Source organism: Dermacentor andersoni, chromosome 7 (genome assembly GCF_023375885.2).
Source record: "Dermacentor andersoni chromosome 7, qqDerAnde1_hic_scaffold, whole genome shotgun sequence".
In the NCBI taxonomy this organism is placed as follows: domain Eukaryota; kingdom Metazoa; phylum Arthropoda; class Arachnida; order Ixodida; family Ixodidae; genus Dermacentor; species Dermacentor andersoni.
In genome coordinates this window covers 91,592,222-91,619,483 of record NC_092820.1, presented here as the reverse complement: position 1 = coordinate 91,619,483, position 27,262 = coordinate 91,592,222, and the positions used below count along the sequence as shown (strand labels likewise).

Sequence of the window (27,262 nt, the reverse complement as noted above, 5' to 3'; positions counted from 1 at the left end):
TTGTCTTATATAGTCAGCGAGAGGTGCGAATTGACATCCACGCAACGATCGCGCGTAATCGCCATCGACCCCGTGGCCTGTCGGCGGTTTCACGCCTAATCCCCCATTGGGGCTGTCACACGCGTCGATGTGTAAGTATTCGCGACCGAGCGTGCTCAAGTGTGGTCCAATTAGGGCCCCGCCCCTCAATGCCGCGCGCACATTAGGGCCGCACCCATAGAGGTGCCGGCCGAGTCGAGCTTGTATGCAGGACGAGGTGCGGCGCTATTAGATATACAGAGGCGTGCATGTTTTATCGGCGCACGCGCGTCTACACAGGGGCAGCGCGACGCGCTTATGCGACAGGCGAGAGAACTGCTTCTTAAAGACGCACGCTGACTACGAAATGGGTGTAATGACAGCCTGTCGTCAATTAGCGGGCGACGACGATTAAATTAGCGGCCACTTGTTGGGCTGCAAGGTGACTGGGAGGGGCTGCTAAGCAGGGCGGGCTTTGACGATATTTGAGCGTTCTGCATCGTATAAATAGGGAAAATGAGTTTTAATGTGGCCGCGACGACAATTTTTAAACGCGATAATATTCCCGCACATGAGAGCGTGGAGAATATGTCTTTCCGCAAGCTTGTCGCAAGCGGGGAAACTCTGCGAAACATTTTTAAACCGAGCTTGTACAGTTAATGGTTGGACAGGCTGCTGAGTGCTTGAGAGCCGGCGCAATATAGGCAGTGGCGTAAAATATAAACAAAACAAAAATGACAACCATTCCACTCTGTCAAGGTGGAATGACGGCGAAAGCTGAAGCCAGTCGAAGTTCTCAAGCGAAAAGCAAAAAGCTTTCGTTGCCATTCCATCTTCACACAGTGTAATGGTTGTCGTTTTTTGCGTTGCGAGTCTGGCGTCATTGCTTGTTCGGAGGTGTCCAGGCTCGCGATTGTAGCTCTCGTGCAGCATCGCGGGAACATTCTTCGTCGGTGCTCGTTTCGCGCCGGCGCCGTTTGCATTCTCATTCCTGTTCCCGCCGGCGCTCCTCGTACGCATGTTGTTCTTCGGGTGTACGAACTATACGTGTCCGCTCCATCGATAACGCGGCTGTTTTTAGCGCCGATATCTCTCCTGCTTATATACTCCGATAACCTTGACGTCACGCAATTGTTCACGGCGAGCGCTCTAATCTGTTCCGCATTTTGACATATGCGCCGCCGCACTGCACCCGTACGTGATCACACACAAAGCAAACAATGAAATCCATTGTGTATAGGTTTATTAGAAATCCCTAAGTCCGTTTCTGTTGCCAGACGCCGAGAAAACTGCGGAAGGTAAGTAATACAGAGCTTTCGCTGTAAAAAGACAAAGAATAACTGCTGTAGCTATTTACGAGTGCTCGTTAACTATACATGTCCTGACAAAACCAACACAATTTAACAACAAACAACTTCCGAACAAAGTGCAACGCACTATCTCAAAGAACAGATACCGAATCCTGAAAGACAAATGCACACGCATATACTCTCGATTCCCATAGTGTGCGCACGACTGCAGCGCCAGACTTCCCCCCAAGCGACTTTAGTGCGAAGCTCTATACCGCAGAGTCAGCAATGTGCCCGTGGGAGCGGTGGTACTTGTGGTCGGTAGACGGTGCCATAAATGCCACTGCCCGATCGGCGCCTGCCAGTAGCGCCTAAAAAAAACGAAAAGAGAGCCTAATAAGACTGACGGACACTCCCTAAGCCTCGGTGCCACCGCTCCCTGTATTTCTCGCTAATGGCCTAATTGAAGTCTCTCGGCCACTTCACCAGGGCGAGGTGGGAAGCAGCCCCGGGGTGGAGAGAAGGCCGCGTCCGCGTGGTTCCGCATACAGATGCACTTCGAAGGCCGCACCCACCGACATGCTCCAGCGTGTGTACACACATATATGTGGCACGGTGCGTAACAGTAGCGACAACGTGGCGCTGCTACGTGTTATTAGGCAGCTCCACTCCATTACGCAGGCGGCCGACATGAATCACGCGATATGTGGGTGTGTGCAGTAGAAACTACAAAGAAATTTGATACAGGTGTATACTCAAAGAAGCTGGAAGACTCGGGACGAGTGCCTGTTTCTGCCTTTCTTGCGTGTCCGATCACGCAATTGCTTGGCATAAGTACCTCCGGGGTGGTTCGGACGCGTGTCGATATTTCTTGTACGTATGTTTCAAGAGCGTTCTGTGCGGCATTATTCGTGTTCCGTAGGGCCGAGGGACAAGGGAAATTAGAATTACCCACAGTCGATACATATATAACTAGTTTGGTGAAGAAAATTAGCACCAACAAGGAGCCCAGCTTCCCGACCTTGCTCAATTAAAACAGCCCCGTCGCCAACGCTCCTAAAGAAGAGACTGACGCTGAAGCTAAAAGGTAGAGGGCTGGCCTAAGGTACTGCTCTAGATATCCGGTAAAATAAACCTATTTACAGTACGAAAGGGACCATTACTCGCAGTAGCGGTAATAAGATAATTTAAGCACAAAGCAAAAAACACTAATCATTACTTCCAATATCACTAGCCGTTCATACTCGAAGAACTCCAGCAATTCAACATAGGTGTAAATAACCCTGTGCTGATGGAATGCACCATGACTGCCTAAGAAATTAAAAAAAAAATGCTTGTAACTGTGGACCTGTAGACCCGGCTCGAGGAATCAAGATATCATATTTCGCTTCATCATTGCCTGTATTGGACTATACCATTTGTAGACAATATTACAGCCATGTGCTTGTATTATGGCTTGTGTTATGTACGCCAGATGTGCTCTCCCTCTCGTTTTCAGGCTCGCTTTGTCGTGCCACTCATGCTCTTTCTTCGGGTGGGGTATGTAGCAAGTGTAATGGTATCACATTACATTGTTAAACTTCGCTTTATCTTCCATAGTTATATTCTTCTACAATTACAATCTGGGAACTACTGATGAAGCACTTATTCTTTGTCGTTGAGATCACACTCAGTTGGAGACAGAAACCGTCAGCATATTTTTTATGGCTTACAGCAGAAAAAACAAAAGCGAGAGGTTATTTAAAGGCATGGCTTGGAGTGACACTGCAGAACGAAAAGTCCGCCATACCATTATTCGCATTGGGCTGTTAATCTAAGCAACAAAACATTAAAAGTAGAGGAACACGACAGAAATTTCACCGTCTCGTAGAAACTGCTCGGAATGCCGCACTTCCTTCCGAGGTTGCACTGAGAAGCAAACTAAAACAAAGCAAAAAGAAGCGAAATGCAACACACGCACCGCTCTCAACCGCCTAAAGTTCTAAAAAGTCCGCTACATTTGTTCTCTACGCATTTTAACGCTTATCTCGTCGCAAGATTGAAAAAAAAAGTAAAGAGAACGTCGTGCTAGAGATTATCGCCACACGATCTGCTCCAAACGACCGTGACGAAACTCGCGACAATCTTCTCACTTCTCAGATGCCCTGCAGCACGGCGCCCCGCGCTCGAGCGGTTCGACTCTCTGCAGCATCTCGGCGCGTCGTAATGTGTTGTAAAAAAAAAGAAAAAGAAAAAGTAACCCGTCCCCGTTACACATTTCTCGGTTGCTTCGCCGCAGAATGCATATTGATGGACCGGGAGGAGGGCGCCACAATTTCCTCGCTAGTTTTATGGCTCCAACTTACGCGACGTGGCGGTTTCAGGAAGGCAGCGGCTCATTGCATACACGCGGTATATATATATGGATGCACCGGTTCCCACCGGCATCTGATGAATATAGATAGGCTGCTCTTCCAGAACTGGCAACTGGGGAGGGTGCGGGAGGGGTCTGGTCTGTGGTCAAGAGCTGGGCGTTCGTTATGCCGGGGCCTGGGAACCTGACCGGAATATAGCGTCGACCATACACTCTGACCGACCCGTGTTTGGCGCCGTGCATTCGCAACGGTTATAGGCTCCGACGTATTTGAGCGAGTTGCTATCTTTTCATAACTCGTTCGTGGTTTTCTTTTGGTTCGTGACCTCAAAGGTTTAGGCTTGGTCGACTAGCTTTGCCCTGCGTTAGGTTGAAGGGCGTGTGTTTGCGAAGCTCCCCAGTGATAACAGCTTTATCAGAATTAACCACTGCATAGGCACAAGAGAATGGTGTAGGGTATGCAAAATGCATTGCCTATATAGACAATTTTACGTAGGCGTACGAGTACCGGCATCGTGAGCTGTTACCATTTGCATTTTCTAACTCTGATGAACTAGCGCATGTTATCTACTATCGAGTCCAATAACGTGCCTGAAAATGGTTCTCCAAAAACATTTCGTGCTTCGGGGTCATGCTAATTCAACATCATTACAAACCAAATGACAGAACTTGTACGTATACCTGCTCAAGATGGAGACGATGGATGGATGGATGGATGGAATAACTTTAATGAAAGGTCCTGCGAGCTACGGGGCGCAAGGTCCCATATAGCGGGCCCGAAGATAACCCGAAGATAAAGTTTCTACGCTTTGATTCTAGAAGGCCGAAGATAACACGAAGATAAAGTTTCTACGCTTTGATTCTAGAAGGCCGCTACTTATTCAGTACTTAACAGGAGCTTAAAACGTAATTCATGGCGCGTATTTCTGATCACCGTAAACTTGAACCGGAAGCGTTTCTGTACGAAATTTAACACATGTTTTTGGCTCATTAACTTCGCTTCTCAAATATCCAACTTGCTTTCCAAGAGGAACCTATATCAGGTGAGGTACCACATGGGCTCGATTCCTCACTTCTGCTTTCAACGTGCCAAACTTCCTTTACATTGTGAAGCTGCACCGGCTAACGTGGTTACACGGTTTGCGATTGTTCCACTTCCAACATGTGCAACTTGCTTTCCAAGATACATCTGTATCGGGTGACCTAGCAGATGCATGGGTTAGATAATTACCTTCACCTTTCAACCTGGAAAATTTCATTTCCAACGGCAAGCTGGGCCGGCTGACGTGTTTCTTAAAGGTGATCTTTGCTTTCACAATGTCCAACTTCCTTTTCAAGAGAAATCTGTAGGTGATGCGATCAAATCGTTTCTGATAATTAACTTCTGCTTTCAACAAGTACCAATTGCTTTGCTATGGAAATCTGTACCTCGTGATGTAGTATCATGGTTCTTGGGCATTAACTCCGGCTTTCAACATGTGCGATTAGCTTTCCAATAGAGGTCTGTACCAGGGGGAGGGATTACACGGTTTCTGATCATGAACGTCTGCTTTCAATATGTACCGCCTGCTTTCCAGGAGAAACTTGATTTCAGATAGAAATATGTACTGGGTGACGTGATAACGTGGTTTTTGGTCAATGCCCCCTGCTTTCAATGTATGCAACTTGGCTTCAGATATGCATATACCAGGTGACGGGATTACGTGATTTCTGGCCTATAACTTCTGCTTTCAATATGTACAACTTGCTTTCTAACAGGTACGTGTGCCCAGTGACGTGACGTGAAGTGTTTGTCAATCACTTGTGAAACGTGTACGTCACGGAACCCTCCGTCAGGCCTGATCGTGGGCTTGTGCGAAAATTCGTTTCTCTCAGTTCTCCAAACGTTGATACAGACGCCAATCCTGATTTCCTAACTTCCCTTGACGTCAAGGAGGGAGAGAGCAAAAAATTTAATGCTTGGTACACCAACCAGGCGCCGGTCCAAGCTTGGTACTCGATGTAAGGGAAGAGTGCCAAGGCGGCTAAAGGGCACCTGCATTTAACATTCCACAGCGGCAGACTTTGAGCCTCGAAATATGCCTCGAATACGTGGTAACGATACCGTAGGCTCAGGTAGATACGTAGATTACACTGACAAATATTCTGAAGCTAACGCGTTTGAAACAGCTGCTTATTTGGCGATCGATACAATTGTTACCGTCCAGCTATACAACAAAATAGAGAGAGGAAAACTAGTTTCACGAAATCAATGCGTTCTGCTCCGTATATCTGCAAAGCCGGCTCGCCATAAATTGCTGGGATTCCGAGACACACATTCTCCGTTATCGCATGCGGCCGAGCCTTGGCCTCTTTCGTAGCCCTCCACTGGCGAGGCAAGAGAAGCGGCACTCAAGCATTTTATCGCTTCTGTTCTGGTTTACTGCGTCCTTTCATGAACAACACGGGCTGCGCATAACGATCGGTGATTCGTGGCATACCACGACGTCGGACACGCAAGTATACAGTTCCTACGGCCGCAATTCACCGACCGTAACACGCGAGCAAAATGCGAGCCCGTAAGGTGAGCGCATCGGGGCAGAGTCACATGGTCGCGATCGTGGGAAATGCTATGCGACGGGAGCATCTCTTCGCGAACAGGTAGGCGCTGCGGCGTGAAGGGTTACGGTGACGTCACCATGCAGCCCAGCACGATGGCAGCCTCCCTGCTGACCTCGCCTCTCGATTCCCAGTATAATAGGTTGGAAGGCAAGCGCGGTCAAGACACGAGGATAAACGGAAGCGAGTGAAACGTACGGTGCCAGTGCATATCAAGTGCGATGCATGAGCGATGACGCGCAGAAGTGTGTGGAAGGCAAGAAGCATCGGTATCGCACGGGCGTTTACAAAACACTCGTGCTCGCCGGTGACTAAACAAATCACGGAGACGCAGCCGCATCTCGGCGAGTTTGTTTATTATTCACGTAGAAGCCCTTTCCTGCTCAAACGAGAATAATTATTGCAGATGAAGATACAATAGTGCCCGTGAGTGTTTAGCTTCGTCTGCCTTTTAGTTTTCTGCGCTGAAAAGCAGTTCATGTTTGAAATGCTTTCGTTCGCAAAGTAGAATAGGCGAAGCGATGATGTACTCCGTTTGTCGTCAAAGGCGACGCATTTCTGGGATAAAATATTGTGTAGTAGCTTTCTTGGTTTTTTCCATACTGGCGGCGAATTAAGGGAGTCGAATCAGATAACCCATAGTAGTGAAAGCGCGGGACCTTGTGCAGCATGATTGACACAACCAAGGGACAGAGGTGGGCCAGGGGGACAGCAGGCGCAGTAGAGATATCAATAAAAAAAGAAACTGCAAGAAATAATGCTCAATGGTCACCAGGACTAGGTTGGAGGAAGCCCCGGTAATCAGTAACTAAGGCTTCGCTCGGTGTATATACGGTTCTCGCGGGTCTAAGTACCGCAATAGAGTGCATGGTGTTTAGCACAGCGTAAATAACATCGTGTTTCGGATGTTTCCCGTTAATACCGTTGAAGTTTGGCATGCTGCCTGGTTCTCTTGAAGTTTATACGTCGAGACTTAGCCAGAGAAAAATTGTTCGCGCGCATAGAAAATTAATAATTGATGTTGGGAACATGAAAGTCAAGCACTCCGATAGGCGAATCCTAAAGCAGGGTCCCCACCTGGAGCTGTCGCCGCTGAAGGGCGATGAAGTATCGAGCGGAAGAGGGAAAACTGTGTAAGTACGGCTTCCATTTGAATAAAAGGGAACACGTATACAACAGTTCTGGGAGCCAGGCACCGGTGCATGGGCGAACGTGCGGCTTGGCTCGTCTCAGCCACAGGTCACGTGGCGGCCGTCTGAAAAATGGCGCGCTCCGGTATTTATCTTCAGCAAAATGCGGGGTCGTTGCTGCCATTCATTCTTGTTCTTTTCACTCGCGCCCTTTGCGAACACCGCTAGCGACCTTCTCGCATATTCCCGGGCATCCGCGGCAAGTGTCGGTAGGGTGGTCCGTTCTACACACATGCAGCGCCGAGGACCCCCCCCCCCCTTTTTTTTTTTTTTTTGGCGGCAACGCGTGTCTGTAATGTCGCTGCTTTTCCTCGTTTTTTTTTTTTTGTCTCGCCACCGCAAAAGATAAATGTGGCGCTGCATGCATAAACATGGCACGGGCACGGCGATGCATGTGGTGCGGAAGGCCCTGTGGCTGAGCGGTAGGGACGCTTGCTTTGAGCATAAGGCAACCGCAGTTTTTGGTAACAGCATCGCACGTATGGAAGAAGCATGCCACATACGCACACCACCGCGGGCCAGTTCGTTTTTTTTTTTCGGGGTTGTGTGCAGGCTGCAAAGGACGGAAAGAAAGTTAATGATAGCGCGGTTCGACAGCCGACCGAGGCTGCTGCATGTGGGGAGAGATTAAACAGGGTACGACACGCAGTTAGCATTCGTACACGTGACTATAGCAATACACTTCCGTCAGTGAAGTTCACCAGTGATGACAAATGGCCGCGCTTCACCACGTCGCTTTTCGTGGTATTATTTTCCCCTGGTCGTTTAATAAATATGCCGTAAGAGGTCGGTATACTCCTTGTTTGCGTGCTATTTTTGGCGGCGCGAAGTATACTTAATGCATAAGGCATCAGAGCCTAGACGATTTTGGATCATAGTCTCTACGAAAGATCACCACATATTACCATAAGCCGCATAATTTGTTGTCTTCCAAGCTTGCGTGTCTGTGTGTGTGTGTGCTTGTGTGAACGTCTGCGCCTGTGGTCGCTAACCATAGCTAACGGCCACGATAACGAGACGCGTACCACAAGTGCGAGTTTTTGTCCTATCGTCACTGTAGTATAAAGACGAAATACTATAATCGCTGCCAGAATTTCAAGCTAAGAAGCCACAATACCGCGCAAGTCGGACTGAGGTTGACGCTCGAACCATGTCGTTGCATGGTTGCGTAAGACGAGGGCTGTAAATAGTGCTACGGGACAAATGGAGCACCAGTAACATTAGACTTTTTTTTTACACTCAGAGAGGCGAACCTGAGCAACGAAAATAGGAGGGTAAAAAACGCCGAAATATCGCGAACAAACGGAGGCTATCACCGCCGCCGGTCATCGGGGTAAAGAAAGGCACGCCGTCATTAGCCGCCACCGCCAGTGACGGTTTCAGCCCGGGTATTATGCTTCCCGCGCACACTCCTTCTTTCGGGCGTGGTAGCCAGCTCTCCGTATTTAGAGCTACGGCTCATCGGGATTTTCAGTGACAGCTCATTGCACGTCGCACCATCAGTTGCGTACAGGGTTCTGTGGCGCATACGCAACCACCGTGCATTTCAGATTTAAGGCATAAGCAATGAAAGAACGAAAGAAAAGAAAAAAAGAAAGACGAGCACAGAATGAGAGGACACGAGGCAAGCACTGGACGTCGGTGCCCCGAGCCAATTTGACGGCGAGAAAGTTAATGACACCGCTTTGTGACAGGCGAAGTGGTTTCCTGCCTTTTTTTGGCAAGCGACAATCCCCCATGCCTTTAAGAGCGTGCAGCGTCTTTACGGCTTCAGCAACCGTCAGGCCGTACTGGGACAGTCCGTCGCCAGATGCTGGCAGCAGCAGTCAGTAAGTGGATATGGAATGCCGAAAGTAGGCCTATCACGACACAGATAATCCTATTGACGAATAGATTTGGTGGCGAACTTCTGCGTCTGCGAGCTCTGACGCAACGACTTTTTGATGCACGCGACTGTCTTTCTCGAAACTTATGCCAACATCGAAAAGAAGCATTTATAACATAACAGGGGCGCAAATTGAAAGTAAATATAGACGACGAAGAATCGGTAGAATGGTGCACGTGCGCGAGACGAGCGAGCGACTAACTTCACACTTATGAAAGTCATTATTTAAATGATATATTTGAGCATAGAGTGACCTAATTTTCTGAGTGATTTCTGAACGTCCCTGAATAGTCTGCTCATGGCGCGGGCCCAGACAACAGAGTCATGCTTGGTGATGTGCACAAGGAGCCGAAGGGTATAGCGTATGGTCGAACTGTCGCTTTAATTTGGCACCTGGCTTTGGTAACTCGTAGTGTCTACGCCTTCGGAGACATATGTAGTCTGAAGGCTTCTTAAATGTTCAGCCATTGTATCGCGGGAACATTAATCGTACCGTTTTCCCACCTAACGTATGCGACAACTAATGACAAAGAAACTTTCGAAGCCTTAACTAGAAAAAGGTGGCATCCATTAAAGCTACGTTGCCTCTATGAGGTGTACACCATGGCGGGGAAAACAGTCTGGCATGGCACGTCATAAGGAAGGCAATGTTCTTATGACGCGAAACTTTTTGTGTAACTACTATGCATATTCTGTCTGAAACGGTATTGCTTTGGTCTCCATGTTCGGATCCACAACTTGACCCATTATCACGTCCGCTGGCGGAGGCAGAAATTTACGGGGGACTCGAGGGCACCTTTTTAGGTTTCTCGTTTCCGCAATACTGCAGGCAACTGCGCAACCGCCTTTTAGTGTTGCGGCCGATGGACGTCGCCGGGCCGTTTTTGTTGTCTCCGCGCTGATGCCAGCGTCGGCCATTGCGGAACCGAGCCAGTGGCAGAAAAGTAAGATGCCCTCGTCCTCTCGACGTGGCCGTCGTTGTCTTGGGCATGCAGAAACGCAGGGCGCGCGCTGGCCGGCGTTTGCGGAAGACTCTGACCGCCAGATGCACCACCACGCCCGGATGAAAGAGACACCATGGGCCAGCCAGCACGGGAGCGAGACCGCCTTTCGGGCCACAATGAGAACCTTCTTCTCTGGGAGCTACGCCGCCCGCGCCGTTTCGCTAAACGCCTCCGCCCTTACTTTGGAAAGGCATGCGTATAAAATGCGCCTTTCTTTTTTCTCTCTGTCTCGTTTATTCTCTCGCATCTACCTGCCTGCGTACGACGGAGGGGTCGAGCAAGGAACTGCAACGTGTACGGCCGGGGATTCTGAACAGAGGGTTATTTCGAAGGTACGACGTCTTGGTGGGCTAGTTGGCGAACTTGTGTTGACTGCGGTGTCTAGTGATCAGCGATAGATACGCGATACTCGGACATACATGGCGGCCGGCACTTTCTTGCGCCACCGGTGGGCGCTGGTGACACTGAGATGATCCGCTTTTGTGTCACGTGAAAGCGAGAATCTTTTTGGTGCATCGTGACTGCATTCGGCCTCCTCAACGATCACCGGTGGCGCAAAAAGCGCCAGCCGCCACGCTGTCTGAGTATCGCGATTCAGTCGCTCAGCACTGCTCAGTAGAGTTGGTGTGGGTACAGATCGCGCTCGTGTTGCCAAATTCTCTTCAGAATGTCCTTGCGTAGTGTCTGCGGAAGTTGATCATGTTCGCCTACGAGCCGCATTGCCACTTTGTAACGCTGTTCACGCGAGCATCAGCAAATGGGAGTGGCATGTCACCCTGTGGGATTTCTGTAACAGCCCCTGTGTTGCTTTTGCATCATGAACCCCGTAGGTGTGTGTGTGCGTGCTTGCGTTCGTGCGCGTGCGTGTGTGGGAACTGCAGCTGCCGGAGACAATTTTGCACCTGGCTGCGTCCTCATTGTCCTTGTTTGGTAAAGGCGATATAAATCTCTTCTTGATTACTAAAGGTGGTCACTCCTGCAGTTAATATGATGAGAAATCTCGTTGCTGGACAAAATTTCTTTACCATTAGCACTTCGTTTCAAAATCGGTTCATCTCCAGCTATCTCATTCGGCGGCAAAAGTGTCGATACGACTACAAGTGCTACATGGTAGCTCAACTACAACTACTGTCGAACCTGTCGATGAAACTTCCACTTGACATCTATACGACGAAATACCGATAACCTCCTTTACGTATTCTTTTTGTAGACACCGAAGCCGAACAGGAATTCAGGACTGTGTCGAAAAAACATTTACTGAGTAAAAAAAAAAAAAAGTTTTCTCGGTGCCCTGCTTTGTGGCTTCTGACACTCTGGATAGCGCTCGGCGTGGTATCGAGCCAATCTTCACTGCCGCGGCAAGTCGCCGATGACGCTCTCGCGACGTAAGTTATGCGAACGGTCGCCCAATTCGCTCCCGTAATCCACGAGCCGACAGTTTTGTCCCACAGGTCCTTGCCGCGCCAGTACCCTCAAGTGCCTTGCACTATAGAACGAATGCGACGGCAGTGGCAGGCACCGCCGATGTCCCGCAAAGTATACACAGAGCCGCCGGCGTGGGGGCACGGAGCCAAACGCAGCCATGCGGACGGGTGCCGCTTCGGCGGCCTCTTCTCGCAAGAGGCGCCGTAGTCCGCACATAGAGAGAGAAAGTATCCCGCCCACGGACAAGAGGCCGATGTGAATTTGAAAGACGTGCACCGCCTGGCCGCTCGCCGCCAAAGCAGCGGGCACCGCGGCGCGTGCTGTATGCACAAAGCGCGCGCGTCTTCGGAGCGGCGCGGTCGTCCGTCAGGACGACAAATTACGGGCGTACGCGAGCCGATCGCGGTGGGACGGCCGATTAAGCACCCCGCTCGCCTCGTCGGAGAACTCGACCGCGCGCGCGCGCGAGAGAGAGAGGGGACGGATTCCCTTTCCCAACTGGAAGAGAAAAGAAAAAGATTTCTCGCCGACTCGTACGCCAGTCGAAACACGCTCTCTTTGCACCCCTTGGCGCTATCTAAACGGTCTTAGGTGTGTTTTACTGTCGTTGCGTTCCTTTCTTTCTTTCTTTCGAGGTTGTAGGCAGAAGGCGGGCTCTTTTTTCTGTCCGTTTACGTTTTTAAGCTGAATTTAGCGGTCTCCTATAGTCGAACCCTTCTTTCCGTCGACCTCGTGTTCGCGCGAGCATGGCGGCTGTTTCCGCGACTTCTTCAACATACCTTACTTATTCTGGCCGTTCTCATCCGGGATGTGGATTTTCGTTATTTTATCCCCCCTCCCACACACACACACACACACAACCCTTAACTCTTTAGTGGAGTCAAGAACCGTGTGCTATTGCCGCATGCGCGTATACACAGACCACCAGTGCCTTTGACTTGCCCCTGTGTAGCTTTTTTTTTTTTTTTTAGCCTGCCCTCGGTTTCTCGAACTTTCTTATTCGTTCGATAGGCGCTTGCAACAAGAAGAAGGCAAGAAACAAAACAGCACGCGCCAATGCTTCTGAGCGCGCGCGTTCGGCAGGATGGGCAGCAACCCCCGCGACGACCACTGACTGCGAGGATTAGCGTCGTCGAGAGAAAAACTCGTCCTCCATTATTCACCCGTCGCGATGGCCCGTGATCCTAGCTCATGGACGGAGGTGGAAGAGCGGGGGGTAGGAGGGGGGGGGGTAGGAGACGGGACGCTCTGCCTGTACTGAGCGCGCGCGCGTGGTGTGCATACGTAGACGGTTCGTAAACGGCGGCAATTTAGTACTAGGAAGAGAAAACATGACAATTTGCGACGTGCCCGTTCGTTACCGGCCGGAATGTATCACACGGGGCGCGGGACACAGACGTCAGGCCGGATGCAGAGCGCGCGCGATCGACGCCTCTCTGGTCGTAACTGCTGCGCTCTGTTTAGTTTTACAGGGAGCGTACGAAATCAAGCGCCGCGGTATATCGCCCATGGAGGCTATGGCGCTGCGCCGAGGAGCTCGAGGTCGCGAGTACGATGCCCGTGGCGGCGGCGGCGGCTGCATTCATAAAGGGGCGGAATGCGTAAAATGCTCGAGCACCGTGCATTTGCTGCACGCGTCAAAAGAAAAACATAACAAAAGCTAGGGGGTCAAAATTATTCCTCAGCCCTCTCTATACGGCAAGCCTCAATGTCACATGACTGTATGTGCCGTTAAGTGTTTATCGCTGCATATACGATAATAATCACCCAGGACCTGAAGCTGAAGTGGCATGTTAGGCGAACTGCCAGGCTAACTTTTCCAGCATACCAATAAAGCTTGTTTCTCTCTCTCTCTCACACACACACACACACACACACACACACACACACACACACACACACACACACACACACACACACACACACACACACACACACACACACACACACACACACACACACACACACACACACACACACACACACACACACACACACACACACACACACACACACACACACACACACACACACACACACACACACACACACACACACACACACACACACACACACACACACACACACACACACACACACACACACACACACACAGGCAGTGGCTTTGGCACGTACAAGCCCGGAATTCGAAAGTACATGGAATTAGTTGGCCGCTTCTTCACAGGTTCAACACGATTGCTGAACAAACAATATTTAAGGCAGTACTGTTCATGTTCAAATGCCGCTACGTGTATTTTCAAATATAGCGGGATGCATCCAAATGCATACGATGCATTGACTGTGCATAAGCTTCACTGACGTTGCCTATACGGAGTGTTCAACAGTTTTATTCTTCAGAATCGTCTACATATATGCATCGTGCCGGGAAACATAGATTTGGGAGGCTTACATCGCTGCATGCCCGAGGAAATACAATAGTCGAGGTGTCATTTGAATTTATTTTTAGCTACAACGAGAGTGCAAACCATGCAATCCCGAGCGGACTGTTTTGCATAGGGAGCCTGCACTCAAGCTTAGCATGAAGGCGCCATACCGTTAGATGTAAGGTAGCGCACTTTTTTTTGTAATGGAAAAGCTTTGTTGCAACTTTTTTAGGAAATAAAGTTAGTCTATCCGACCGGACCAGATCAAGGTCGGCGGTTTGTTCAGAAGAATGAACGTTGAGCTGAAAGAAAAATATGAGAGAACGTAGAAGTAGAATAATGGGGTAATGCTTACTGGATCCTGTTTGCATGGCCAATTAAAACCTGGGTCTACTTTCGCAAAGTAGCCCTTACGCTAAATCAGTTCCTAATTATAAATACGATCCGCCACTCAATCGACCTTCAGCGATGGCAACCGACCAATGAGAAATTTCCCACGTACGGAAAGGTTTGGGAATTTTACCAATGGTCTTTTAAAGACTACAGTTCCCTCACTGCAAAACTATCGAAAATCAGGGACAAATATTGAAATATTCATATACTGAAGTATTTTACTGCTTACAAACCATAATAGCGAGAGTTCTAGGCGTAGAAGAAAAAAAATTCAAACAGCCTAGACATTGCTTACAGACGTACAGACCATCACTGGCCCCTTACAGACAGCATTTGCATTCCTCCAGACTATATAAAGGCGTTATACAGTTTATAGACAACAGCCGTTACAAATACATTCCCTTTGTTCTAGAGAGCATCAAATACTTCCAAAGGGAATATTTGCAGACCTTAGTTGACAAAGCGTGAAGGGCCATCTTGTTGACAGTTGAACTATACAAGCACTCTAAAAGTTTCGCAGAATAACGCCTGTAATCGTTCCATAGGCTGACTAAGTACATTGGTTGTTTTTGTTTTTGTGAACATGAAGACAGTCGAAGTGTCTGAACGCATAAATACCTGCACATAGCCGAGCATATCGTCGCACCTACTTGACTTAGAAACAACTGGCACTATATATTACAACCGAATGCACTCAATTCAGCAGCTGCGGAGAGCCTGCGAAGACAACACGTACGCAGGGCGCACCACGATCTTCGTTTCCCGCTTCTGCCTCGCACGAGAGAGGGAGGGGGAGTACCACGCGGCATTATATAGTGCACCCGCTGAGCGATTGCCGAAATACTTTTCCTGCTCTGTAGCGGCGAAATAAAGTAAATAAAGCGCCTATATATCGAATAACCAAAGAACAAACAAACAGATAGATGCGAAGAAAGCGAGAGAGCCAGATCGTGTGCGTGTGTGCTGTTCGCGGCAAACTAAATGAGGCTACCGCAAGCGCATTTGCAAGCCACGAACTGTACTCTTATTCTTCTCTCTCTTTTTTCTTTTTTTTTTCCGCTGGCAAGCTTAAGCGCTGTCTCGCGGAAGCACCGTTGAAACTGGAGCGCAGAAATGCGGCGAGAATTAAAGGAACGCGTTGCGAAAGTCAGGCAAGAAAAAAAAAGAAAGAAAACCAAAAAGAGAAGGAAATAAAGCTAGAATGCGAAGCGCCCAGGGCTAGTCTACTGTGGCTTCACGGCAGCGAAAATATCAAAGAACTAGATGCGAAAAGGCTCACCCTAGGAAACAAAAAATAAATAAATGAATAAATAGGTAAACAGAGAGGAGGACGCCGGCCTGAAGGAACTCTTGCATGAAGATCAGGAGCTGGGACAACGAACTCCCAGTGAAACTAAAAAATGGCCGAAAAACTTACACATACGCCGATATAGGGGGGTAAAATTAACGCCTCGAAAAGCTTATGCGCGAGCAAGAGTCTGCCTATGTAGGCCTCGTTATAACGCCGGCGATTTTCCGTCACCATTAGTCAGTGCTCAGTGAAATGTCAGATAACGTTAGCTTGATGCTCACAGATGATACCAGAGTATACGCACATCATCTCAGCAACACTTGTGTATACTAATACAGCGTACTATAGGTGCGCACTCTGTGACGTGCGCACGACGTGTTGGCACGCTTTTCACGAGCGTGCCAAGAGAGTGCTCGAGCTCGCTGGCAACGCGGCTCGTGACAAGACGAAGACCTCGCCGTCAAGGTTTCCACTGATGCGCTGCAATGAGCCCCAACTCTACCGGTAAGAAAACCGATGGACGTTCCAGACTTCATTAGACTCCTGCAGTTCTGCATGGGCAATACCTATTTCACGTTCCAGAAGAACATCTTTAAGCAGGTCTATGGACCGGATGCTTCGATTTCAGACAACGCAGCGAACATGACAGTGGAGTCAGTACAGTCTCGCGCACTCGCCACCTTCACACCACGTCCAAGGACCTTCCTCGGGTATGTGAATGATTGCTTCTCCGTGATTAGGAAAGCGGCTTTGAGCGCATTTCTTTTTCATCTCAGTAGCACATAGGACCGGCCATACACTTCACGACAGAGGAAGAAGCCGATGGCCGCTTAGTTTTTCTAGACACCCTAGTAAAACGCGACGGTAATAGATTGTCGTTTGGCGTATTCGGAGAGGATACGCACACCGGCATGTACGCGTCAACTCCAGTTCCGTACACCCGAGGTGTTACAAGAAGTCGGTGGTCGCCTCACTTGTATGCCGAGCAGAAAAGCTCTGATCAACCCCGGAGGACAAAGCGGCTGATTTGGATGGCAGACGCCGTGACGCGTCGTTTTCGGGCCTCCCCGGTTCGTGTATCAAAACTTTAGAAAATCGCTTAGCTTATCGAGAGTCACAACAGCCCCAGCGACAAGAGAAAAAGGAAAAGGGGTTCCGTTACCATATGAACCCGGCGTAAGCGAAAGCCTGTCCCGAATCTTTAGGTCCTGCGAAGGCGACGTCGCACATGTGTCCCTACGCTCAAGTTCAGACACGCAATGATGACGGTGAAAGACAAGCTCGCGAAAGAGAAGTTCCGCGAAAGAGTGTACACGATTCCTTGCGCTAGTTGTGATCACGTGTGCAATGGGTGAAACGGGCGATTTCGGAACAAGATTAAAGCAGCACAACTACGATGTCAACGGCAAGCACCTGGCAACACACGCGCAGAATGAACCCGCGGTGTCCACGGGCTATGGCATCGACTGAGATAGCGCTAATTCGAAAAGAAAAGAACAAGACGGCAAGGATTTACCTGGAATCCCTTCATACCCAGATGACGTCACACACGCTCAATCGCAACTCGGGCAGTCTGCCCCCGATATAACACCCGACGCTTACGTCACGCCATGAAGCGTTATATAACCAACCTTTCACTTCGTTCCCTTCATTATGAACAGGGCCCTCGTAGCACGGCCGTAACGTCTTTCGTTTTCAACAATTGATCGGCGCTCGATATCTCCCGCCATGAATTTTCCCGACCAGATGGGTTTCCGTCGAATCCTGGATTTCATTGGCGTGGATTTCATATGGGCGGACACGTACGCCCATATGAATGCAAGCAGCGGAAGGCAGAACGCTGTCTCTGATACACCGCCGAGGCATATGGAGGGAACCAGCGCTGGTCAGGAGGCGCTACGGAAGTTTGAGCGTGCAACCAAAATACGCTTACGCCGTCCAGAAAGGGGCCACGAAAATGGCACGACATTTTGAACGATAACGGACGCGCATCTGTATCAACGATGCGCCCAGTCAAGCTCTGTCCATGGCCATGTGCGTTTCGAGGAGCGCATGGTCCCCCTATTTTCTATGAGGCCGGTTCCAGATAAAGTCATGAGCTGGTCATGAGTGGCTCAACATAAGCGGTAAATCAGCTGACGTTCAATCGATGTACATGTGCCACTGAAAGCTGTTTCCTCCGATTGCTAGACTGTGTGTTACGGTGATGCATTTGGCTCGCAAAGTTTCAGCACATGGTTGCCCATAGTGTTCACGGTGCATCTACAGCGCTGTGTCGTTTTTGCAGGCAGACCAACCCACAGTCTCCTTTACACAGTTTGAAACAGGGAACACCTGGAGTGGCCACCGTTACGCTACCGTGGGAATGGTGCTTAGTGCATACATTTGCCTAATATCCGTGTCTGCGGCTTTATACGTTCTGTGACGTTTATTAGGCTTTATCCTACTAAATTTCGAATGCTTCATAATTTGCTAAACATATCAAGGCATTTAGTATCCCACGACATGCGTAATTATTTCGAATTGTTACATCTATAACGCAACATTTCGTTGAACGTTATACAACTTTAAAAGTCATCAAGCTTTCCGAAGCGAAAATGACGGAGGTTAAGCAAATCGATGCATTGCCCATCGTTCCTATAGCATGGTTGCACCGCCATGCTCGCATATTCCGTAGAGATTAGCGTCAGAGTACCCTCTAGTAATATTTTTTATAAGAAAATGCATGCCGTAATCATAGGTGGCAGAGAAAATGAAACATCAGCATTTACCCTCGCCTTTTCGCTTAGCTAAGCAGAAGAGTACTCCAGCATGTTCATAGGGCACAGAATCAGCACAGTTCGTATAAGATTAGCCTCGAAATGTCCCATGCGGCAGAATATCTCGGCTGGTGCATACCGCGTATCGGTACCGCCTTGAATTAGACAATGATACACAGTTCTATAACTTCTACACAATATTTCGCGCTGCGTACTTCTCCCGTGTCACACGCATTGTGTAAGCCTCGCGAACGAAATCTACCAAGTGTTTCCAGCCAAAAAAGAATGGAACTTCGTTCTTTGTCTCTCTCTGCTTCTTTTTTATCCATTTTCATTTTTCCCCCAAAGACTTCACAGCGTTGCGGTGTGGCGCTGTGTTGTACGTTTGATGAAACTCTGCGCGACTGTCTTCAATCGCTTTCTTTTACTTTATTTTTTCTTTTTGCTTTCGCAGCGTCAAATTCGCGCAAGCACACACATGACTGCCGACTCGGCGCCATTTCACTGCGCCTTCAACATCACCGCGACGACGCAGCTAGGCGGACGCAGATTATTGCGAAGCGGCGGCGGCGGCACGGGCCGCGAACATATACGCGACGCGTATGTGCGCGTGTGCCGTATGGAAGGAGCGCGCGTATACACCACGCGGCGTATAAGAATGCACCGCCGCCGGCACCCAACGCTGACCGACCCCCTCGACTTCTTCGCCCGTCTCCCGCTGATGTTGCAGTCGACGACACGGGCAACCATTAAGGGGCAAAGAAGCGAGCGCTTCTTCGCACCCTCCTTAGGCCTAACGATCGGACGGACGTCGTCTGCTACGCGCGCGGCGGCGTGGTCGTCTGCAATCCAACGCCTCCGACGCCGACGCCGCCATTGTTGTCCGGGGGGCGCTGCTCTCTCTGAAGAGGTGTGAGAAGGCAGCGCCTCGTATTAACGCCTCAGAAGGGGGCGATCTTTCGCAGGACCTCCCAAGGAATGCGGCGGACCATTCTTTGGCCAAATCTAGCATCTGCCACCTGCTTTTCTACAGTTTTTTGCTTTCCACTTGTATTTCGTCATTTTCTGCTCTTTCTTTCTTTCTTTCTTTTGACTTTTTTCACATTGTTCTGCATCACTTTGAAGTGGGGGAGGGGGCTATATCTAAGCTTGGCTTGCGCGTTGCCATTTCTTCATGTTTTCTTGTACGCTTTCCTTGCTCATGTATCTTTGTCTGCTTCTTTCTGTTTGTTTATATGTTTCTCTAGTTTCTTGCAGAACACGGACAGTACCTCGTTGAAGCCTCGCGACCTTCTTACTTGCGTTTTGTACAAAACTTTTTTTTCTTTTCTTTATAGACAACGAACACTATGGCGATAACTTGATTCCGCGTTGTCTTTCCCCAGGGATTTTGGCTTTGTCGTGTAGGGAAGGTATAGAGTTTGTACTTTTCTACCGTGCCAGACTAGCTTTCTTTCCTATATACTTTCGACGCTGAGGGGACGCAGTGCGACGGTACGGCTTTGTTTTGCTTTGCTGGAACTTCTTCCAAGGCATGGAAGGATGCGAAGCGGTTTTACGAGCTCAGATCAACCGAGAAAAGGAAGAACTCAAAAGCAACCTGGGGGTCTCTTACGACATGGCCCATTGTTTCTTCAGGGTTAACGATCGGCGAGCTCTTCATTGCCAGCTTGAGAAAAGACGTATGCCTGGTTTATTGCTTTCCCGTGCATTACGAGCTCGAAAAAAGAGCTCGAAGAGTTCCGCCGAGCCTCCTCACACAGGAACAAGAATAAACCCGATCCAAGTGCATATATGCGGATCTGAGTGAGACTCTCCGACTGCCAATCAGCGTCCTATTCTTTGTTTTTTTTTTTTTCTTTTTTTGCCCCTGTTGCACTGTTGAATCGCATTCTGAGTGACTCGGCGACATGGAGGCTTAAAAGTGAAGAACCTCGAACTGCGCTTATACACGCAAGACGTAGCCACATCTGCACTAAGCTCTGTTTATTGAAAAGCACTTGTATATATTTGCAACGCGACAACACACATTGTGCTCAAGTTAACTTGAACGCTTCTTTTTGGATGACCGAGTTCCAAATTTATTGTGGTCGTTTTCCAATGCAACGACGCGCACTAGCTGCCCCAAAAGAGGCCCAAAGTATTTCGACCATGAATACAACACTTTGACAGACGCCTATAATTACGTCCTAAGAAATGTCGCTTTTGGCTGCACCGACGGAAGCTTAAGCACAAAGAGTGACTACTGTTGCGCCAACAAAAAATCTGGCCAGTCGTCTTTCATTGTACAACAACATTCACATCTTATCCGGTAAAACGATTGGCTTCCACCCCATCCTACGAGATTACTTGTATAGCTGCCGCAACGAGATCAGTGGAGAACACAGTTCGGCTATAGCGCACTAATGAATGTAAGTTGTTTGCGTAGCCTCGTACGCGGTCGTCCTAATAACCACCTTCTGTACCCAACGGCTCGTGAACATCTGAGTAAGCGAGCCGTCAAACCAGGCGATTAGATGCACAAGCATGATACGCCGACAAGGGAACAGTCGTTCAGGCTTCATTATGCCTCCGTGCTCGTTTTCTTATGAATATACTTCGTGGGTCTCTACGCCCGAGGGATCGCGTTCCCGCATAGCAGGCGTAATCCGCTGGTAGCAGACGATTTCTTTTTGCACGCAGCCGTGACAGACGAAAAAACTGATCGGAGTTGGTGTATATACACGAGCGACCAGACGGCGCTAATGAGACCAGCGCTACCGACGAAATGGAAATCGCTATATCGCGCTCGCTGTAGGCTGTTGCAATGCGTACGTCAGGGAGAGAAAGCGGGAAAGAAAAAAGCCATAGAAGAGAGCAGGCTTATCAACGGCGATTACAGCCAATCGTCTCCTGCTTGAAGCTGAGGGCGCGCGCGCATAACACACGCCCAGCGCAAAACGGTGCCTCCCACCGGTTCTCACGGTTCTCCGGCGCATGCGCGCTCGTGCTCTACACTTCTTTTTTTTTTTTTTTTTTTTGCTATCTACTCGGACGAAGTCGTCGTCTCGCTGTTGCAGCAGTAGTGCTCACAAAACGAAGGCAAACTGCGTCATCAATCACACGTTGCCAACGAGAATCGCGCACCGCCTCAACTGCGGAGCGACCATGTCTTGAGGGCTGTGTAATGCGCCCGCCGCCGTTCCGGCATTAGTTTTTGCCAGCCTTTCGCATTGTTCCCGATCTCCCGCGAAGAAGTAGGTTGATTGTGAAGTCTGTGTGTATGGCCTCTGAGTCGCTTGTTGTCGGCGTGCTCTGGCGGACAACAGGTGTTCTATGGACAGCTGCTGTTGGCAAAGGAATGCGAGCACGGTGAAGCCGTCTCGCTGACCGCTTGCGTAACAGACAACAACGAACGTTGTTTCTTGGGGAGCAGAAGCCCGTATCTTGAGGATCTGCGGTGAGAAACGCGAGGGAAGCAACTTTCCCTTTCTTTCGCACAGAGTGCAATAAATGTATCAACCAAAGAAGTCGTGCTATGAAAGGTGCAGTGAGAAGCGAGGCAGAGGACACGGATAAAAGAAGGGCGCCTTGTTCGCGCCGAAATCGATGCGTCTATGTCAACCTTGGTGGCGATGTATTGATGGGACTAACTACACGCGTCAGGCTGGAACTTATCTACGTGATCGCTTATTTTGAATCAGTCTAGACAGGGGCTGAAGGAGGCCTTCACCGTTTCCGTTGATCTATAGGCGACCTTATAAGTCGCAGTGCTGGAATTTGAACACCGCTGCTCAATTCTGTACCAGGCTGAACTGCATTTCTCTGGCTTTGTTGTTGTTTCAAGGACACCACGTTATATTACGTGGCAACGCGACGTCCAATCTGACTGATGATTTCGCAATACCGACGGAAGGGTGCAGGGACACAGATGGCGCTCACCTCGGAGCGGTTAATACGTTCAGTTTGAACCCTTTGTTCTGGAAAACATCACCTGTACTGTACAATCTTACATTCTTGTGACTTCCTGGTGATGGCTTTGAACGCGCGTTAGTGTTAGAGCTGAGAACGCTATCGCTTGGCTCGTTGAGAAGCACCACGCCAACAGCTACTCAAGTTCTTCGATTGAGCGGATTTCCGTTGTTACCTGCTTAGGGCTACCAACTTTGATGTCTCTTGCGGACCGAAAGGCCCTAGTATGAATAAAAAAACCACGTGTCACCAAAACGTTCACGCGATATAACACTGCTATTTTTTCTTATTCCTCTTTTCTACATTTTGCTAAACGTTTTGTGAAGCCTACGTCACTCAAGCAGACATAGGTGCATTACGTCAGCCCGTCGTCTTGCTAAATTTGGCTGAAAAAGACACCTTTAGTGAAATCATACGTATACAGGAGCCCAGCACTAGGTTGGCCACTTCCTATGAACGCGCGTACATGCAAGTAACATAACTTACACAAACTGCACTCGCGAGCCATTCTCGAAGCGTGGTTGCCATGAACGTTATTCTTGGTCATGCCCGAAGTCGTAAAAAAAAAAAAGATCTTCGAGAGTTTCATGTTTCTAGAGCATCCTGCACGCGGAAGAAGACATCGCGATAGCGTGATGCAACAGGGCGCGGGCATTTCATGCACTGCCCGAACGTGCCTTTCTAAAGCAAGTATGCGCATAACAGCAAAACGAGAACAGCGGCAAAAACATAATAAGGTAATTTCAATTTTTTTTTTTTTAAATCCGGACAAGGTTTGCTATGGCTGCGCAGTGTGCCAACCAACGCTCCTATTTCTGTGAGGGTAATGCTTGATTTTCATCGCGCTCTGTGTGTCAAGAGTATTTCGTGCGAGAGTCGGTTCTGTATACGAAGCATTGCGTGTATACTGCCACTCACTACTGGAACATCGTCTCTTGGAATCTATGTTACACACACACACACACACACACACACACACACACACACACACACACACACACACACACACGCACACACACACACACACACACACACACACACACACACACACACACGCACGCACACGCACACGCACACGCACACGCACACACACACACACACACGCACGCAAGCACACGCACGCACACGCACACGCACACACACACACCTATTCGAATGGGAAACGGAGGTAAGTCATCTCAAGTGGGCAAATTATTTAGGCCAGAATTGTCACGTCATAAAGTCAGGCTGAGGAGGAAAGACATAGCAAAGGGCAGAGAAAGAAAGGTCCCAAAAGCACGTTTGAAGACAGCCGTCACAAAGATCTCACAGCGTACCCAAAGGCTACCGTCTATGGCAGAACGCATACGTCCACTTTAGACTTGACTTGGGCTCTCATTAAACAGCGGAGCCATATACCACCTTCTAACTTTTGGCCCGCTGTTTGTTAAACTTCCTCAGAATTATTTATGATAATAAATCGCACTGTTCTTGGCCTTGTTGCTGCGTGGGTCTCGGCGTGTGTTGAGAAAGCTGTCTTGAGGAGCTCCCATCTACGCAGCTGTGGCGAGCCTTGCAGGCAAATGTTCCGCTCAGAGGAGCAGCTGTTTTTCGCGCGCAAATTTTCCCAAACGGCTTTGCGGCGGGAACGCACCGCTCGAGCCCGAGCCCGGCGTCCCTGCTAGTTATGTGCAGTACACAACTCTCGGAGGACGCGTCGTCTCGCACCAGCTGTACACACCAACGAAAGAATATATTGCAGTTATATTGAAGTTGCCGTTATGATTGTGAATTATAACTAGTATGGATCCCAACTAGCCTTGTGCTAGGGATTCAGACGTCCTGTACAATATTTCCTGTGTACTTTTCCAATTTTTAATAAGCTTAAACTTCAACTTCAACCATAACTCGTGCGATATACATTAGCTCTTGAGAAGTGACAGAGTCCTGACAAGCAATTTCGCAGTCGAATGTTAATTTCGTACAAAAGCTTTATATTTGTGAGATATCTTGAGCTGCTAGGACTGCTATCAGCCTCTGAACTGTGCAAAGCAGTAACTTCTCGCAGCGAAATCATTCACTGACAGCAGGCTTCAAATGAAAAGCCTATCTCCTCTCATTACACCAGGAACAGTTTGTGCAAGTCTGTGCTGCAGGAACGTGTTCATCTGAGAAAGAATTCACCAAGGTTTCGTTTAATAAGCGCTATTATTCCTTGGCCAGTCGCCTTCGCTAATGATATGTCGAACATCGCGATTGGCTAGCGTTTGCCCTTACGAACAATATAGCTTAAGAAGTTCTTTGTGAATACGCGCCTTGTTTCAGAACTAACCGGGACTCAACGTACAAAGCATATTACGTTGAGTGAAAACAAAAAGCGCCCGTTTCCAAAGCATTAATTATTTCGCAATCATGTTGTCTTAACACCCGCTAATTGCTTCTGATGGGAGCAGCACGCTCAATTACAGCTCAATAGGTTGGGTTTGCCAAGTTGGTGTTCCATTATTGAAAAAAAAAAGAAAAAAACTTGAGCGCGGGGACGAATATAGACACAAACGAAATGACACAAAGAAGCGTTCATCAAGAAGAGCTAAACTTAAACAAAACATGAAAGGACTCTGTCGAACTGTGATGAGTGTAGTTCAACTCTCTGTCACGAAATGACGAGGTTATTTAGTTTACGCATAGAGCACTACTTTCGGTGATATGATATGCCTTCCGGATTTCTCGCGTAGTCCGGTCAGGATGCCCGAAGAAAATTATTGGTTATGAACAAAAAATGACACTGACACAATCGACTACGTGACGTCAGATGGACACTTGTTGGGATCATCTTCTTCGTGCGTTGCCGCTGCATGCGTTCCTTTTCTTTTTCAATATTCAATTACACATTTGCAGATGCCACACAAACACACAAAAAACAACATGGTCGCACAGAACGGTCCATTTGTGCAGAGTGCGCGAATTCTATCACACTCGTCCTCTCGGACTGACCCCGGCTGCAGCCTGGCTGCGATGCCGCTGCACGCAAATACTCGGAACAGGACCCCAGCCGCTTTTTTCAACCCTTCGCATTGGGGCGAGTATATACGTCGAGTTTTTTTTTTCTCCCTGCCGCTGCGCTGCCCTGTTCTGGGCCTCCTCTCTCGTTCGCTGGCGCGCCGGCACATAATTCAAATCTAGTTTACGCCGCCGACCACAGCAGCAGCAGCAACAAGCAGCGCCCGCGATAGTCTCGCCATGGCAGCATCTGCGAGGAACTCCGGTTCGTGGAAGCCGTGTCGCGTCGTGTGCAAATACGTTCAGGCAGCGTTTGTACAGACGGGCTGCAATACATCAAGTGACGCGCTAATCTCTTCCAGTGTTGACTGGCGTCGATGCTCCCGTTTTATTTTTCTCTCGGGAATTCGATGGTTGAAGCTAACTGCGAAATAAAATTTTAATCGGATGACTTATCGGCGAAGGTCCGAGTATGCTACCGGCGTATACGTAGGTGCCGCCTCTCGCCGTTCTCTCAAGTGTTTTTTTTTTTTTTTTCGCTTCGGCGAACCGCAGTCGCTTCGTGATGCGGTGAATCTCACAGTTTAATAAACTCACCTTTCTAGTGTTACCGGTTGAATTAATGTTTCCGGACGTATCGGCCTTGTACCAGCAAACTGGGCCGCAGTTATTGCACAACGCAGTCGACCTATGGCCTTCGCGTAGTTAACCCGCTATAATGATGTTTCGTGGCGCTACTGCCATTACGACAACCATGTATCAAGGTTAGCAGTAATCGGGAGCGGGAAGCACACAATAAATATTTGCATTCAACAACTGAGCGAGTTACATAAATTAACAGATGGGATAAACAAACTAATACTGGCCTTCTACACAGCACGTCATACCATATTTTGTTTCACTGACATATGGCTAAGCGGTGCCTCGCTACACGCTACACTTTTTAAGAGCAGATAGTTAACTTTCATACAAGACGAAACCACACACACACAAACACAAAAAAGGTGCGCCAGTTCTTCACACTGCAGAAAATCCAGGACAGACGATCGTTAAGGGTAGAAGCTGTAGACCTATCGCTATACGAGTAAGCCCCGACACGCCCAGCTTTGGCGGACAGGGTGCACACAGGGACGGACACAAATGCGCGGAGCGGACACGTGACTTACTGTGCTGGAAGTAGTTGGCCTTTCGCACGTACACGCACACGAGTGCCATGAGCTGCAGCTGCGACAACCGCTGCCGCGTCGACGACGGCAGGGGCAGCAGGTCGCGCAGGTTCGAGATCTCCGCGTTGATCAGGTCCCGGCGAAGCTTGGACGCCCCCTTGGTGGACTTGTTCGCCTCGAAGCTGCTGCACCAGACGGAAAACAGAGGGGGACACCCAAGACCCGGTTAGGTTTGGTGCGGGTGTTCACAACCGATCAGACCTCTCGAGCAGAAATCACGAGTCGGAAAATGTAGGCCGACATGCGGAAACATCGGCGAGACTTAAAAAGAAAAGAAAAATGGAAATAGGTTTAAATTACCGAAGAAGTGGCGATCATCGTTATCGTCATCACGCTTTCGCGGCGAACTCCGTTCTCGGCCCATTTTTTACTTCGCTACGCGATAAATGAGTCTCGCTTTAGAGCTGTACTGCACGTGTCAAGCGCATCCGTTCAGCGCCTGGAAATTGACTCATCTTATCGTAACTCGATGATATTGTTGATATCACGAGGAAGGAGTAAAGTTGAACGGGTTACA

General features: G+C 49.0%; 1 protein-coding gene across 1 annotated transcript in view; it reads right to left on the bottom strand.

The window, feature by feature from the left end:
* The window catches only part of dysf (neuronal PAS domain protein dysfusion), a 167,807-nt gene that overhangs the window by 86,333 nt on the left and 54,212 nt on the right, over positions 1-27,262 (bottom strand). The window contains exon 2 of the mRNA XM_050181366.3: positions 26,686-26,870. Within this exon, the coding sequence (XP_050037323.1) occupies positions 26,686-26,870 (185 nt within the window). The remainder of the gene's footprint in view (positions 1-26,685; positions 26,871-27,262) is intronic.